This window comes from Myotis davidii, unplaced genomic scaffold (assembly GCF_000327345.1).
Source record: "Myotis davidii unplaced genomic scaffold, ASM32734v1 scaffold935, whole genome shotgun sequence".
Lineage (NCBI taxonomy): Eukaryota > Metazoa > Chordata > Mammalia > Chiroptera > Vespertilionidae > Myotis > Myotis davidii.
The window spans coordinates 518,395-532,659 of NW_006286974.1; the positions used below are offsets into that span (position 1 = coordinate 518,395).

At 39.2% G+C, this 14,265-nt stretch overlaps 1 protein-coding gene across 5 annotated transcripts in view; it reads left to right on the forward strand.

The window, feature by feature from the left end:
* Positions 1-14,265, forward strand: part of DPM1 (dolichyl-phosphate mannosyltransferase polypeptide 1, catalytic subunit) — a 61,400-nt gene that overhangs the window by 12,005 nt on the left and 35,130 nt on the right. For 2 of the 5 annotated variants that reach the window (XR_001513011.1, XR_435397.2), the window contains exons 6-8: positions 2,203-2,298; positions 5,320-5,388; positions 9,168-9,282. Coding sequence is in view for 3 of the 5 variants with exons in the window: in XM_006758789.2 (XP_006758852.1) it covers positions 2,203-2,298; positions 5,320-5,388; positions 9,168-9,282; positions 10,214-10,318 (385 nt within the window). In the remaining 2 variants the exon portion in view is untranslated. Of the gene's footprint in view, positions 1-2,202; positions 2,299-5,319; positions 5,389-9,167; positions 9,283-10,213; positions 10,762-11,678; positions 11,809-14,265 lie in introns of those variants that run through there. The other 3 variants (XM_015560712.1, XM_006758789.2, XM_015560713.1) reach the window with 3 other exon arrangements.

The following is a 14,265-nucleotide window of genomic DNA, read 5'->3' on the forward strand; positions in this document are numbered from 1 at the left end:
AGGGGCAGAGCCAGCAATCGGAGGGGTCTGGGGGTCCCCTGCCCAGGCCTGATGCCTGGGCCAGAGGCATCAGGCCTGGGCTGGGGGCAGAACCAGTGATGGGGGGAAATGAGGGTCCCCTCTGTCAGAGGCATCAGGCCTGGGCAAGGGGCCTATCCTGCGATTGGAGGGTGATGGGGGTCAACGCTTGAGGGCTCCCAGTATGTGAGAGGGGGCAGGCTGGGCTGAGGGACACTCCCCCCACACACACACCAAGTGCACGAATTTCGTGCACCGGGCCCCTAGTTTCTAATAAAAACTTTAGAAAGTACAAATGGAAGGAAACCACTTAAACATGATAAAGAAAACCCAGTCCTAATACAAATGTTTTACAAAATGGTGAAATGTAGAATCATTTCTAATTCGTCAAGCTAGGCATACCAGCTAACATTAAGCATGAATATTTTAAGTAATATTTTTAGGCAAGAATTTAGTATAAAATATAACACAGCAAGGAAAATCCACAGGTTTGGCGGGGTTTTTTTGTCCCTCAAACTGCTGTGTGATCTGGTCCCTGCCTCCCTTTCTAAACTTACCTTGTGCCTCTCCCCTTTGCTCTTTGTACTGCAGGCATACTCCTTCCATTTCTGCACTCACACAATGCTGTGTTCCCTTTGCCTGCGGCGCTCTTTGCCTGCTCCTTAGTGGCCAATAATTTCCTATCCTTTGATCTCTGCATTGAATCACCTCAGAGATACCATCTCTGCTTATATCTCCAATACACCAAGCCCCTTTGACTTGGTAAAGAAATAGAAACAGTGGCGTAGGAAACAGGAAAGGTACAAACAGGCCATAATGTGAAAGAAATTCAAATGGCTAATAAACCTAAGAAGATAGTCACCCTAGGATGTAGTCAGAGAGTTGCAAATTAAATAACTGCAGCCCGACCCATGTGACTCAGTGGTTGAGTGTTGACCTATGAACTGGGAGGTCATGGTTCGATTCCCAGTCAGGGCACCAATCCCAGGAGAGAGGCGTGCATCATCGTCGATGTTTCTATTTTTCTCTCCCTCTCCCTTCCTCTCTGAAATCAATGAAAATATAATTAAAAAAATAAAATAATTAACTATGTTGTTATTACCCATTAGTTTATTAAACTTAAAAACTTAATTCAGCAATACATCCAGCACCAATAAGACTGCAGAAAATGAGCACACTCAAATATTGCAGGAAGAAGTGAGTTGCTATGTTTTTGGAAAGCAATTTCTATGGTGAGATCTGTTAGGATTGTTTTAGCCATTCCATTATGTTCTACTTTGGGTAGTCTAAGCAGCAGGCTATACTATTCATTGTGCTTGTGCTCTTGGAAATGGGGGCACCCATCATGGAAACAACCATATGAGTATACAGGTTAAATATTCTATTAAATATTTTTGCAGCTATTAAGAAGAATGGAGACCCTGGCCCATGGGAGTCAGTGGTTAGGGTGTCGGCCTGAGCACCAAAGAGTCTCGGATTTGATTCCTGGTCAAGGGCATGTACCTAATCCTTGGCCCTGGTTGGGGCGTGTGCAGGAGGCAACCAAACCAATCGATGTGTCTCTCTCACATGTTTCTCTTTTTCTCTCCCCATCCTTTCCTCCCTTCCAACCTCTAAAAACAGTGGAAAAAATATCCCTGGGTGAGGATTAACAACAACAAAGAATGGGGAAATTCTTTGTCAACTTTGTAGGGATATCCATGATTCCATGATGTGTATCAATTGACAAAAAGCAAGATACAAAACATATATTTTTTTGAATTCCAAATTTGTGAAAGTGACATAAAACACTATAGGGAGTCCTGTCTTTGAGTTGTCTTTCTGTAAACAAAAAGAGAAAGATCTAGAAGGTTGCCAGGCTGTTTTAGCATTGTTTACTTCAGGTACAAGAACAGAAATTCAGGGGGATTGTGTAAATTTAATTTTATTAATTACATTTTAGGATGGTTTCACATGGTACAGTCAGCAAATGTACTGTTTTAAATATCAATGAAGGAAGAAAAGGATTAAGTTTGAAAACCTTACTTTGAAAGATCTTTCAGTAGTAATAATAGTTCATCTATTTCCTTGGCATTGTTTTTCCTAGATGAAAGTCTTGACAGTTCTGTTTGTGTAACTCTTGAAAATAACTATTGAAATCCCAGTAGCTTTCTCTAAATGACAGCTAATTTATTTGTTCTACAGGAAGCAAAAGGAAGGTAATTTTGACATTGTCTCTGGAACTCGCTACAAAGGAAATGGAGGTGTTTATGGCTGGGATTTGAAAAGAAAATTAATCAGGTATATACATGTGTTATGATTACTGTTTTTTTAGTGTAACTACTATAAATATGTTTATAACAGGTATTTAGGTTAAATTACCATACTGCCTTGGTATTGGTGGGATCAGAGTATTAACTTCCAATAAATATTTCCAGATAACTTCTTACCTACAATTTTTCCTATGATTAGAGTATTTTATTTGGGGTATTTTTCACTAAGGAAAATCAACACAAACCTTTGAACCTTTGGTAAAAATGGTATGATTCAGCACAAATTTATTCTCTGGACCTTCAGCTTTGATTTTAAGTGAACTATTCATCTATATTTTGGGACTACTAAGGTAGTTCTCCATATATGTTTTTTATCATTTTAAGTAAATAAGACAATTATTTCAACTTTTTTAAAGCAGCATAAAGTAGTGAGGCTTTGGAGTCAGACCTGGGTTAAAATCCTGACTGTGTCACTTAATTATCTGTCACCTTGCATGTTTTACCTTTCCTAAGCTTTACTTTCCTCATCATGAAATGGAAATGAAACCTGTTTCAGTTTTCTACTGCTGTCTAACAGACCATCCCAAAGCTTAGTGACGTAAAACAACGACATTATTTCTTCTGGTTCTGTGGATTGGCTGGTGGTGGGTCCTCTGCTCGCTTCACCTGGGCTCACTCATGCAGCTTCCTTCAGCTGGAGAGGCAACTATGCTAGAAGATCCAAGTGGCCTCCTCCATCCATCCAGTAGTTGATGGTGGTTGTTGTCTGGGGCATCTCAGTTCTGCTGTGGCCCCTCACCTTCTGGAAAGCTAGACCAGCTTCTTTACATGGTGTCCTAAGGACAGCGTCCAACAGTACCAAGTCTGCAGCCATAAGGCTTCTTGAGTCCTAGGTTTTGGGGCTAATTCTTGGTCAAGGCAAGCCCATAACCAAGGGGCGCAGAAATAGAATGGAAGACCTGCAAAATATTTTTGGCCATTAGTATTTTTTTTATCACCTACTTCATTCCTGTTGAAGATTCTTTTCATCTCAAGTTTGCCTCTTAACTGTGAATCTTGGGCAAGTCATTTAAAACATGTAAATGCCTCAATCTTCAGAGAAATGAAGGGGTTGGATAAAACTGATTTTCAATCCTGCTAAATATTGGAATCATGTAAGGAGAAAATTACACACAACTGCTCCCTATTCATCCTCCCTTTCGCTTGCCCACATACAATGCAGACCGTTTGAATAGCTCTCATAGGTGGGGCCAAAGCATCAGTATTTTCCACAGGCTTCCCAGGTGATTATACTGCAGACAAGGTTGAGACCAACAGCGATCTCTTGGGCCTCTCTGATTTCAGTCATTGAAACTTTTCTTAAAATTAGGGAGTCCCAGTCAGAGACAGTTCATAGCTTTTAGTTGAACCATTTAGTTGTAAATATCATTAGTTATTCATGTCTGAGCTGACTTAAAGTATAAACTCCTGAAAAGATTGTTATCACTTGTGCTAGGTCTCATTTATATGGTCCAGAACCACAATTTGAACCCAAATTCTGTCTGACTCTTGCTGTACTTTAAGAGACTCCTATTTAAAAATACATTACCTTAAATATATGCAGATACACACACACACACACAATATAGATATATATACTTAAATTTCTTTGATTACACACATATTGGGGGAGGTGGGGACTATGCACTGGAATTTTTGTTGCTTTTAAAACAAAGGGGGGGGGATGTTTTTGTTAGCCATTATCCCAGCTATATTCCTGTGTTATATTTTTTAAAAATATGTTTTTATTGATTTCATAGAGAGGAAGAGAAGAGGGAGAGATATCAGTGATTATGGAGAATCATCATTGGCTGCCTCCTGCATGCTTTCCCTCCCCGCCCCCCCCCCATCCCCACTTGGGGATCTAGCTGTCAGCCTGGCATGCGCCGTGACCTAGAATTGAACTATGACCTCCGGTTCATGGGTCAGTGTGCAACCACTAAGCTATGCTGGCTGGGCCCCTGTGTTATTTATATAAAAATAATCTTTCCATGAGAGGGCCTTGGTGGTTACCTTGGCTGTGGAAACTTATCTCCAGGCTGCCCAGAAAAGTTCTTTTTTAATATGAGCACAATAAAATAGCTGCAGTACAAAAGTCACTTTTTTCAAGAGCTCTTCACACATCTTTTTGAAATGTTAATAATAGCTGTTAGTCAGTAATAGCTTGTAATTGATTCTTAGATGTGTTTGAAGCAGTGCCCTAAAGTCATTGTTATGGACTCAGTGTATCTGCTAAAATTCATGTTAGAGTACCTTACCCTGTAAGTGTTGGTATTTGGAGGTGGGGCCTCTGGGGGGTAATTAGGTGTAAATGGGGTCTTCAGTGTGGGGCATTCAAGGTAGGATTAGTGCTCTCTGAAGAAAAGAGGAAAGCTTGGACCCCACCCACTTCCCTGTGTGAGCACACTGCAAGATGACAGCCATCTGTAAGCCAGGAAGAGGTTTCACTTCCTTGGACTTCCTAGCTTCCAGTAACGTGGTATTTTGTTATAGCAGCCCAAGCAGACTAAGAGTCTCGGATTGAACCTTGGACAATTTCCAGAGATTGCCAAAAACCAAAGCCCTCTTCCACTTACACACCTTCATTTTTTTTTTGCAAAAAGCATCATTTTTATGCAGACTGACCTATTACCTATTGAAGCCACTCTTCCTTTGTGCTTATTAGAATCTGAAAAGGAAACTCCAGATCCCTGATCGCTTGCTAGTTGACAGATGTTTGAAATTCTAAATGGCTGCTGGCAAATACACAAGTTAAAAACCTAGGCCCTTTCATACCTAAAGTTTAAGAGTGATTGCTTTATAGGTTCCCTCCAAATGTTCCTATTTTCTGAAAATTGAGAAACATCAGATCTCCTTGCACTGACTAAAAATTTATTTGTTCTATAGAATTAATATTTTTGTGAAGTAGTGTTGCATTTATTTATGAAATTAGCAGTTTTAGTACTCTTGGATGTGTTTCTCTTGCTTAGAAACTATTTTATAAAGAAAATCTGATCATTTTATTTGACAGCCGTGGGGCCAATTTTGTAACTCAGATGTTGCTGAGACCAGGAGCATCTGATTTAACAGGAAGTTTCAGGTACAATGAAAACTTGTAATTTTATATTTCTACTGCTTATAACTGTTTGCCTAAATTTCTTGCTTTACAGTGGCTTATTTTATTTTTAAATATGTTTTTATTGATTTTTTTTTTCTTAGGGAGAGGGATAGAGAGAGAGACACATCGATGAGAGAGAAACATCATTGATCGGCTGCCTCCTGTATAACCCCTATTGGGGATCTAGCCCACAACCTGGGCATGTGCCCTGATTGGGAATCGAACTGGTGACCTTTTGGTGCCTGGGTAGACACTCAACTGCTGGGCACAATGACTTATTTAAAAAAAATGCTTTGTATTTCTTCCCTGTTTTTGTCCTGGGACTCTAAAAAGGCAGACTTTATTTCCTTAGAAGCTGCTAATAAAGCCTACACGTCTTGAAAAATATTGTGCTTTTTAAAGAGCACCTAAGGCAGGGCTCAAGTTAGTGTGCTTGTCAATATTAACATTAATATTCTGTCCATAGGAGTGCCCTCTGGGGTGCCCAAAGTGACCACTCACTACTCATTCTAAACATTGCTATCACTGGTAATGTGCTCCAGAGAACAGCACCTCTTCCAGGAATTTTCTGCAATTTATATAAATATTTGTAGCATTGTCCACAGAAAAGTTTAAAACCTTATTTATGTAGAGTCTTTTCGGTTACCTTGTTCTCCATTATATTTTTTATAAAATATTCTTATTTAATTGGTACAAAGCCTCCTGCTGGGTCCCTGTATTTTTTTATTTTTGTTTATTCTTGGGAGGGAATGGTGTATGTGTTTAATTTTAGAACTGCTACAGTGGATGAACTATTATATGACCATGCCAAATGATTAAAGCCTGCCAGATATTTGTTATCATCAAAACTATAAAATGCCTGTTCATTTTCATTAAAGCCCAAACCCCATGCATTTGTTAATACTTTGTATTACTTGATATTTACTTTTTCCATTAAATAATGTTGATTTTTGATTCTTCATTAGAATTCACACGCAAAAAGTAGGAGCTGACCATTAAAAATAATTAGTACCTGTAGTATAACTGTAAGTCTTAAATAGCAGTTCAGAGACACTAAGAGGGTTAAAAGTGAAGAGAAGTTTAATGTCTTTATTTGGTAAAATAAGATTGTTTATGAGCCACAGACAACTGCCCTCTCCCCGTCTGTCACTCCCCAAAAAATGAAGAGGAGACATCACAAATTAGAGGCCAAATATTGAAAATGAAGCCTCTTTAGAATTAAAATGTAAATTGGTTAGAAAGCAGAATTTGGTGTGTAAAAGACGGATGTATCCCTGTAAATGTATCCCTTTTGTTCCACATTTCAAGGCAAAGGAATAATGTGTTATCTGATTAAGATCACTGATTCCATATAGCAACAATGCAAAGAGTAGTGGCACTTGCAAAATCTCTGTGAGGACAAAATGGCCAATGTGGACTTAACAGGCCATAGGCATGATGACTGATCGAAGATCCAGGGTGGCTCCATGGGTTGTGGAGATAGGTAGGAGCTTTGTTTTTTGGCCTAGTTGCCCTATTGAAAGCTCTGCAGGTGCTTTCAAAAAAGCTAAAAGGTGATTCATTTTAGATTCAGCAAACATTTATTGCATGCCAAGCACTGTCCTCATGTTTATACATTCTAATGACACGAGACTTGCAGCATCACATGGGGACCCGGTTGTGAAGAAAAACACAGCAGAGAGAGGATTGGATGGCAGCATCTCATTGTCACCAGACCATGTAGGGAATAGAGGAGGGGGTGAGCTCTGGGTGTCCCTTTAGAGAGAGCAGTGATTGAGTGTATTCTGTGCAAATATCAGAACAGCCACACACGCAAAAGTGAGCCTGTTGATTTCACTACTTTTAAATCATTAGAGCTCACTGACCCTGTGATTTATTAAATATATGTTTTATTAAAGTTCAACTTCTCACTAGATGAAGTTCCTAGTATTGAGGAGGCATGTGTCTTTTACCAAATAAAAGGGAACCCCAAAAGACTGCAGTCTGATGTAAAGCCATTTAATAGCGACGACCACTTGGATCCTAATTATCCTATTTATTGGCTCATGGCTTCATGTATGCAGTATTACATCATTAGCCATAGTTTTAAAGCTACTGTGGTGGAGAAGGGGTGGCAATAAAGAGAAATAAATGTCTTACAAAATAACTCTTTATGAGGAATAAAATGACTTAAAGGGGCAGAATTCCTAGCCAAAACCCAGTTTAAAATGTGATGCTGAAATACCCCATCATGGTCATAGTCTTTCCCATAATCCCAATCTCCCTCCCCTATTTAATGAACTTTATGTGATAAATTTATTTAGTTTCTACTGTTAAAATCCTAAAACATAAAAAGGAGCCTTAAACACAGTAGGTTGCTTAGTAAATACTTATTGACTAAATATTCTATCATCCATTTCTCCTCACTTTAGATTTATCCCAAGCTTATACTTTTGAATTCTTATGGGATCTGTGTGGGTAAAAGAGTGCACATACTAGTCATTCTCAGTTTCCTCTCTCTGTCATTTAATATCCACTTAAAAGCTTGAAAAGCCAAAAAAGGTAGGGTTACCCTCAGGCATTGTAAATCCAGGTGGCCTTTAACTGGGAAGAGAACAAAGATATGCCAAACTGCCTCTCCTAACTTGCTCCCAAAAAAGAGAAATTGCTGCCTTCTTATTCAGACTGTTTGGCGGTTTTGTTTGTTTGCTTGTTTGTTTGTTTACCTAAGAGACTGATAACAGGGAGCTCCTGATTGGGTTCAAGCACAGGACTTCCCTGCTCCTTCTTGCTTTGTAAATCCTGATGAGCTCTGTGTCTAGCCTACAGTCCACTACAGTTAGACTGCACATTCATTCCCCCATTATAAGTATCTAACTGTGACATCTGACTGGTGATGGCTGTGTCCAACCAGGATTGCCTCCCAGTTCCTGTCTTAACCTAACTTAACCAACCTAATCCTGGAGGGGCTAGTGTATCCCGGGAAATTTATTTAGTAGATCTCCAGAAATAGAAGCTCATCATAAACATTTATGAGGAAACCCCTGTTAATTACTAGAGTCTTTCTTGTCTTACTCTTTCCACTTTAAAATTTAATTTTAAGAGTTAAAAACAATAGGTGGTTCTGCTTTGAATGATGTACTTTACTATATTTTTATAATTTCTGATAGTATGGTAGGAAAATAATTCTCTAAAAGATACTAAGAATTCATTTTCTAAATTATTTACAAGATATTTCATGACCCTTCTGTTTGTTTCAGGACAAATGTATATCAACTGTTATTCATGCACTGGTAGGGTCCCTAGTGGCTGGCGGCTGGCTGCTAGCGGGAGCCTCCCTCCCTTCCCCCTGCCGGCCCACCCCTTGGTTGAACTCCTGGAAGAACTCTGGTTGAGGGGACAGGTTGCATACTATGCTTTTACTATATAGGATGACTAGTAAAATTTTGAGGTTTTAAAAATACCAGTGAACTTTTTGTTTTAATTTAATGCTCATCTGAGGCTATTTTCCATCGATTTTTAGAGAAAGTGAAAGAGAGAGGGAAAGACAGAGAGAAATATTGATGTGAGAGAAGCACATCAATTGGTGGCCTGCATGAGCCCTGACCAGGGCCCGGGCTGGGGAGGAACCTGCAACCAAGGTACATGCCCTTGACCAGAATCAAACCCAGGACCCTTCGGTCCACAGGCCAAACCGGCTAGAGCACCAGTGAACTTTTTGAAAGGTCAGGATGCATGTGTATTTATCTAGGTGTTTATATATATTTTTAAATTTCATACAGGTTATATCGAAAAGAAGTTCTACAGAAATTAATAGAAAAATGTGTTTCTAAAGGCTACGTTTTCCAGATGGAAATGATTGTTCGAGCAAGACAGTTGCATTATACTATTGGCGAGGTATGCAATTAATTGTAAATAGTATGTTGTAGTCCTCATAAATAATAAGGTTTAGACTTTTATTGTAAAAAGTTTAATTTTCATAACTACCAAATAAATGTGAAAGGCTTCCAGCTGTTGGGAATGCCCATGCACTAACGGGTGAAAATTCACATCCCTTTCACAGCAATACATTTGACCTACCAAGATTAACAGAAAGGCAGCATTCCCTTTTAAATAATTAAAAGTTACTGGTATCTTCTCCATCCTTGCCCTTTCTTCTCACCACTCAGCATTCTGGGATGAGTGTATTCACTGCTTTTCCTCTTGCCATAGCCCACACCCATCCAACTTAAAAGTGAATGCTGAGTTCCATTGCCAATTTCCTATGAGTAAACGAAAAGCACAGGAATAGCGCAGGGGAGGGGGTAAGGGTCTGTAATGTTTACAGCTAGCTCGTGAACTCTTAGGGAGTACTCTCCTTGTTTAACACTAAGACTCTTTCTCAGAGCAGGAAGTAGCTAACTAGAATGCCACATCTCTTGTGGAAATTACAAAATTTTTAACTTAATACTAAAACATAGTGACAGCTAAATTTGACAGACTAATGAAAAAATTAAGTGGAAGGCTATTTTACTTTTGTAGTATAATTTTTCCTTGAAATGCAGTCAAACTTGAGTAAACCAACTTAATATGCAGGATCAATGCTTTCAAACAGATGTCGATTTGGTTGATACTAGCCCATTTTTAGATAATAAAGTGCCTGTTTAATTTTAAAGACTTGGAGGAGGTGCACACATTTGCTGTGAGAATTGAAGGAATTGCTTCAATTTAAAGGAATTGCTATCATAGAACTAATCTTGTTTTGGTTGTATTAGTAATTTTTATATGCCTGCTACGCTTCCTTTCTAATATTTTTGAAGACTGACTTAACATATATTTTTTTAACTAGGTTCCAATAACATTTGTGGATCGTGTTTACGGTGAATCCAAGTTGGGAGGAAATGAAATAGTCTCTTTCTTGAAAGGATTATTGACTCTCTTTGCAACTACATAAAAGAAAGTTATTCTTATTTATCACATTCATTTCAATTTAAACATAGAGGAAGCCTGGTTGCTGACTTTTATAAAATGTACTCTTAGAGCATAAATCATAGGTAAGGTAAATTTCATGCAAATCTTTTTTTCTGAAGAAGTTCCATTTTATATATTAAATCAGAAAAATGAGCACTGTTCTCAGTTTTCTTTAACATTTTGCTGTATTAAGACCTACAAATAAATGCATATGGGTTTTTGCATAAAATATTGCTGCTTTCATTAGAGTATGTGATGCAGAATTTCTTACAGGGGGAAGATTTTGGAATATTTTCTATAAAAACTATATTCTTAACTCTTTGTACCTAATACATGTCAGAAGAGGAAAGCTTATTCATGAAATATATATGACTGTTTCTGTGTGAATTGAAAAAGAAATACACACCTTTCCCCTTTCTTTTAAAATGTATCTGAAATTTCTTAAATCAGATAAAACAATACATTTAGAGCACAGTTTTAGAGTTTGGTTCTTTGCAGCTGTTGAATTGGTGAAGCAATCCAACTGTCAAAGCAAGTCTATTTAAAATATATATTTGAATTGGAAACAACTTGACAACAGTTGATAGCATAGCTGTGTTTGCTCTTCTGAGCAATAACTTCTATTAGTAAAGAAAAACGTTGATTTTAAAGCATAAATGTAGTTGCTCTTACAAACTAATGATTTTCTTTCACAAAATAATTCTTTTAATATTATTTCAGGACCCTCAAAAAAGCATTCATCTTTACTATAAAAAAACAAAAGTTCCTTTCTTATAGTTTTTCTCTCTGTTCAGAAAAATGTTCTGATAGTTTAAATGCAGGTTAAGTTGTTTAGCCCCTAGAGTGCCTGGGAGCGCAATCGTGCTCCTCCTGTCTTTCGCCAAAAGTGCTGGGAGCACTATCGCACTCCTCCTGCAGTGTCGCTATTAGGTGCTAGTAGTTCATTCTTTATGTGGGAAAAAAAATTTAAAAACCTTAACTCAAAATGCGTTGGCAAATTTAGCATAGTTCCTAGGATATTGGCTGGCACTCAAAGGGTTAGTAAAGCCAGCGCAAATATTCTGTTCACCTCCAAAGTAGGTATTTCAAAAAACGATCAGCCTCTAACTGTAACATAGCTTTTGGATCATGAAATATCTTTTCAGTTTTTGGGTAAGGCTTACTATGGGCATATAAGCTTAAGATCAAGTTGACTTTCCTTTGCAAATAAAAGAAAGAGGCATCTCTAAGTTATTTAATAACAAATTAGTGAAGAGTATTCCTAATTACATTTCCCCGGTTTAATTTGGCTGCTAAAGTCAAGAAATTTAAAGTTTGATTTTTTTCATTTCTATTTCTAACAGATCCTACCAGAAATGAATACCAGAGTATTAAACCATTGGTGCCATTTTGAACATTGCCTAGTCCCATAGTTCAGCGGTTCTCAAGCTGTGGGTCGCAACCCCTTTGGGGGTCGAACGATCCTTTCACAGGGGTCGCCTAAGACCATTGGAAAACACATATATAATTACATATTGTTTTTGTGATTAATCACTATGCTTTAATTATGTTCAATTTGTAACAATGAAAATACATCCTGCGTATCAGATATTTATTTATGATTCATAACAGTAGCAAAATTACAGTTATGAAGTAGCAATGGAAATAATTTTATGGTTGGGGGTCACCACAACATGAGGAACTGTATTAAAGGGATGCGGCATTAGGAAGGTTGAGAACCACTGCCATAGTTGAATCCATAGGGGACATTCCAGTAAGGGTCTCTACTGTTGCATTTCCCTTTTACACAGAGCTGTGCAGGGCGCACCAGGGATCCACCTTCCTCAGGACTTCTCTCATCATTAATTACTACAAAAATCATCACTGTTTTATGTAAAATTGCTTTTAAGCTAACACAAAGAAATACAATATCCTTTTAAAAAGTATTTAGAATCTGTTCTCATTCATCCAAACCCAAAGTTGTTTTCATTGTCAAGGATCTGGAGCAGAGATGAACTAAGTACCTCAGAGAACCCACTAGAAGTAATGCCTTCTCAGACCTCCACTAGAGTAGATATCTTTTGCCTTTTTAATCTTTTCACTTCTTATTCCCACAATCATTACAACATTATGACTTCTTGAAGTTTACACTAAAGAAAGTATTTGAGCAGTGAAGACTTTCACCATTTGGAAGTTATTAGAAAAGAATCTAGACTATTTAGATACATTTTTGTACTAAATGTGGTATTTAAAACACTAAAATCATTTACATGTGAGTCCAGCATCCCTTTTTACTTTGTGAATGAGGCCAAGGATGAAATCCAGATGTTCTCCCTTAGTATTATCACTATGAAATATAAGTATATCTAAGGAAACCTAAACTTTAAGATTAAAAAATTTGCTTATTTCATATTCGTTTTGCCTGTCTTCTGCAGCATGTAATTGAGTCATCTTTGTCTCTCTAAACCAAATGCTTTGTGCCCTTACCCCCCTTTTTCTTTTACAACTTTTTTCAGCTATTGTTTTCCTTTGAAATACTGATTTGGGTTTTAAGGATGTATTTTATCACAATTTCCAAAATGAATGAAATACTGTGTTGGATGACACATTTTGTTAAATCTGCTAACTCAGAGGTTACATTGACTGCATGTAACCATAATTTGTACTATTTTCAATTAAGGTAAGATTTTTGGGGGATATTGGGGTATGGCTTGAAACTGTTACCTTGAAATTTAGAGTAACAGCAAAAGTTAAGTGTATTTACAGAACACATCTTTAGAAAACAGGCTTGGTTCATCCTTCACTATTGGCATTTAGTATTTTTCAGTATGTTTAGCCAATGATATACTCTCAGCTGCGTCCTGCTATTATAGGTGGATTCAAAAATGTTGAGGAGATAATGTGTTGGTTGGGGTTGACCTAAATTTACAAAGGCAAATTGTTCATGTGCTGTCTGAAGTTGTCAGATTGTGGGAGCACTAAAAATGACTGTCCCTAGAACTGTACAAAGTGTAGTTTTTAAGGATTGTGAGGTCCATTGGCAACATTTCTCATCCTTAGGCTTCACCAGTTTAATGGCCTCAAAACGCTAGGGATCCCATTTGTTTTCTTCAGGCCAAAGAGAAGAGCCCATCATCACTGCCTTGGAAGAATGTCAAGTCGAAGGGCAACAGCCTGCCTTCTGTAAAACACAGCCCCTGTCCACTGAACAGCCCACCAGGAAGGGTTCGGGCATCACCCATGGGGTTGCTTCTCATCTCCAGTCCGTGTGTGAAGCACGAGGCACTCACACCTCATTTAAGCTGGAGCATCAGCCACCACCAGCCTGGTGTCCCTGCCCTTCCCGCTGCAGCGCAGCCACTGAGAGCTGGGGCTCTCGGCACGTGGTGCCTCAGGGCTGCCCACACGCCCCCTCCCGCCAGATGTAGTCCAGGCCCAGCTGGGCCCGCGCAGGGATCCCAGCACGGCCACCTGACTGCGAGGGGTGCTGCGGCCTCGGCTTGTGCTCCGCCGCCGGCGCTGCGGCCAGTGGAAGGCGCCTGCCTTGCACACGGGCCCTGGAAGCGCACTGCGGCCTTTATCTGCGGCGCCTCCTAGTGGGTCAATGGCAAATCCTCTTGGTTCTCGCGAGATTTCTTCCTCAGTGGGGATTATATAATTTCCTTTAGGCGGGGTGGTGGGGTGCTGGCACCACCCTCCTTCAGAAGAAGTTAGGTGCCAGCATAATTGGGAGTAAGAGAGTTGTCCCTGGGGACACGTGTGGAAAGGGTACTGCGACCCCCCCACACACACTCAGCTGGACAATGAGTCCTCTTATGCTAATGAGCACTTACGTCACTTCCGCTCTTTCTCAGCCGCCATTTTGGCTAGGGCAGGTTCGGGGACTCGCTCTGAGGCGCTTGTATTGTCTGCTGAGGGGAGACGCGGGACCTGCCCCCTCCCCCGCCCGTT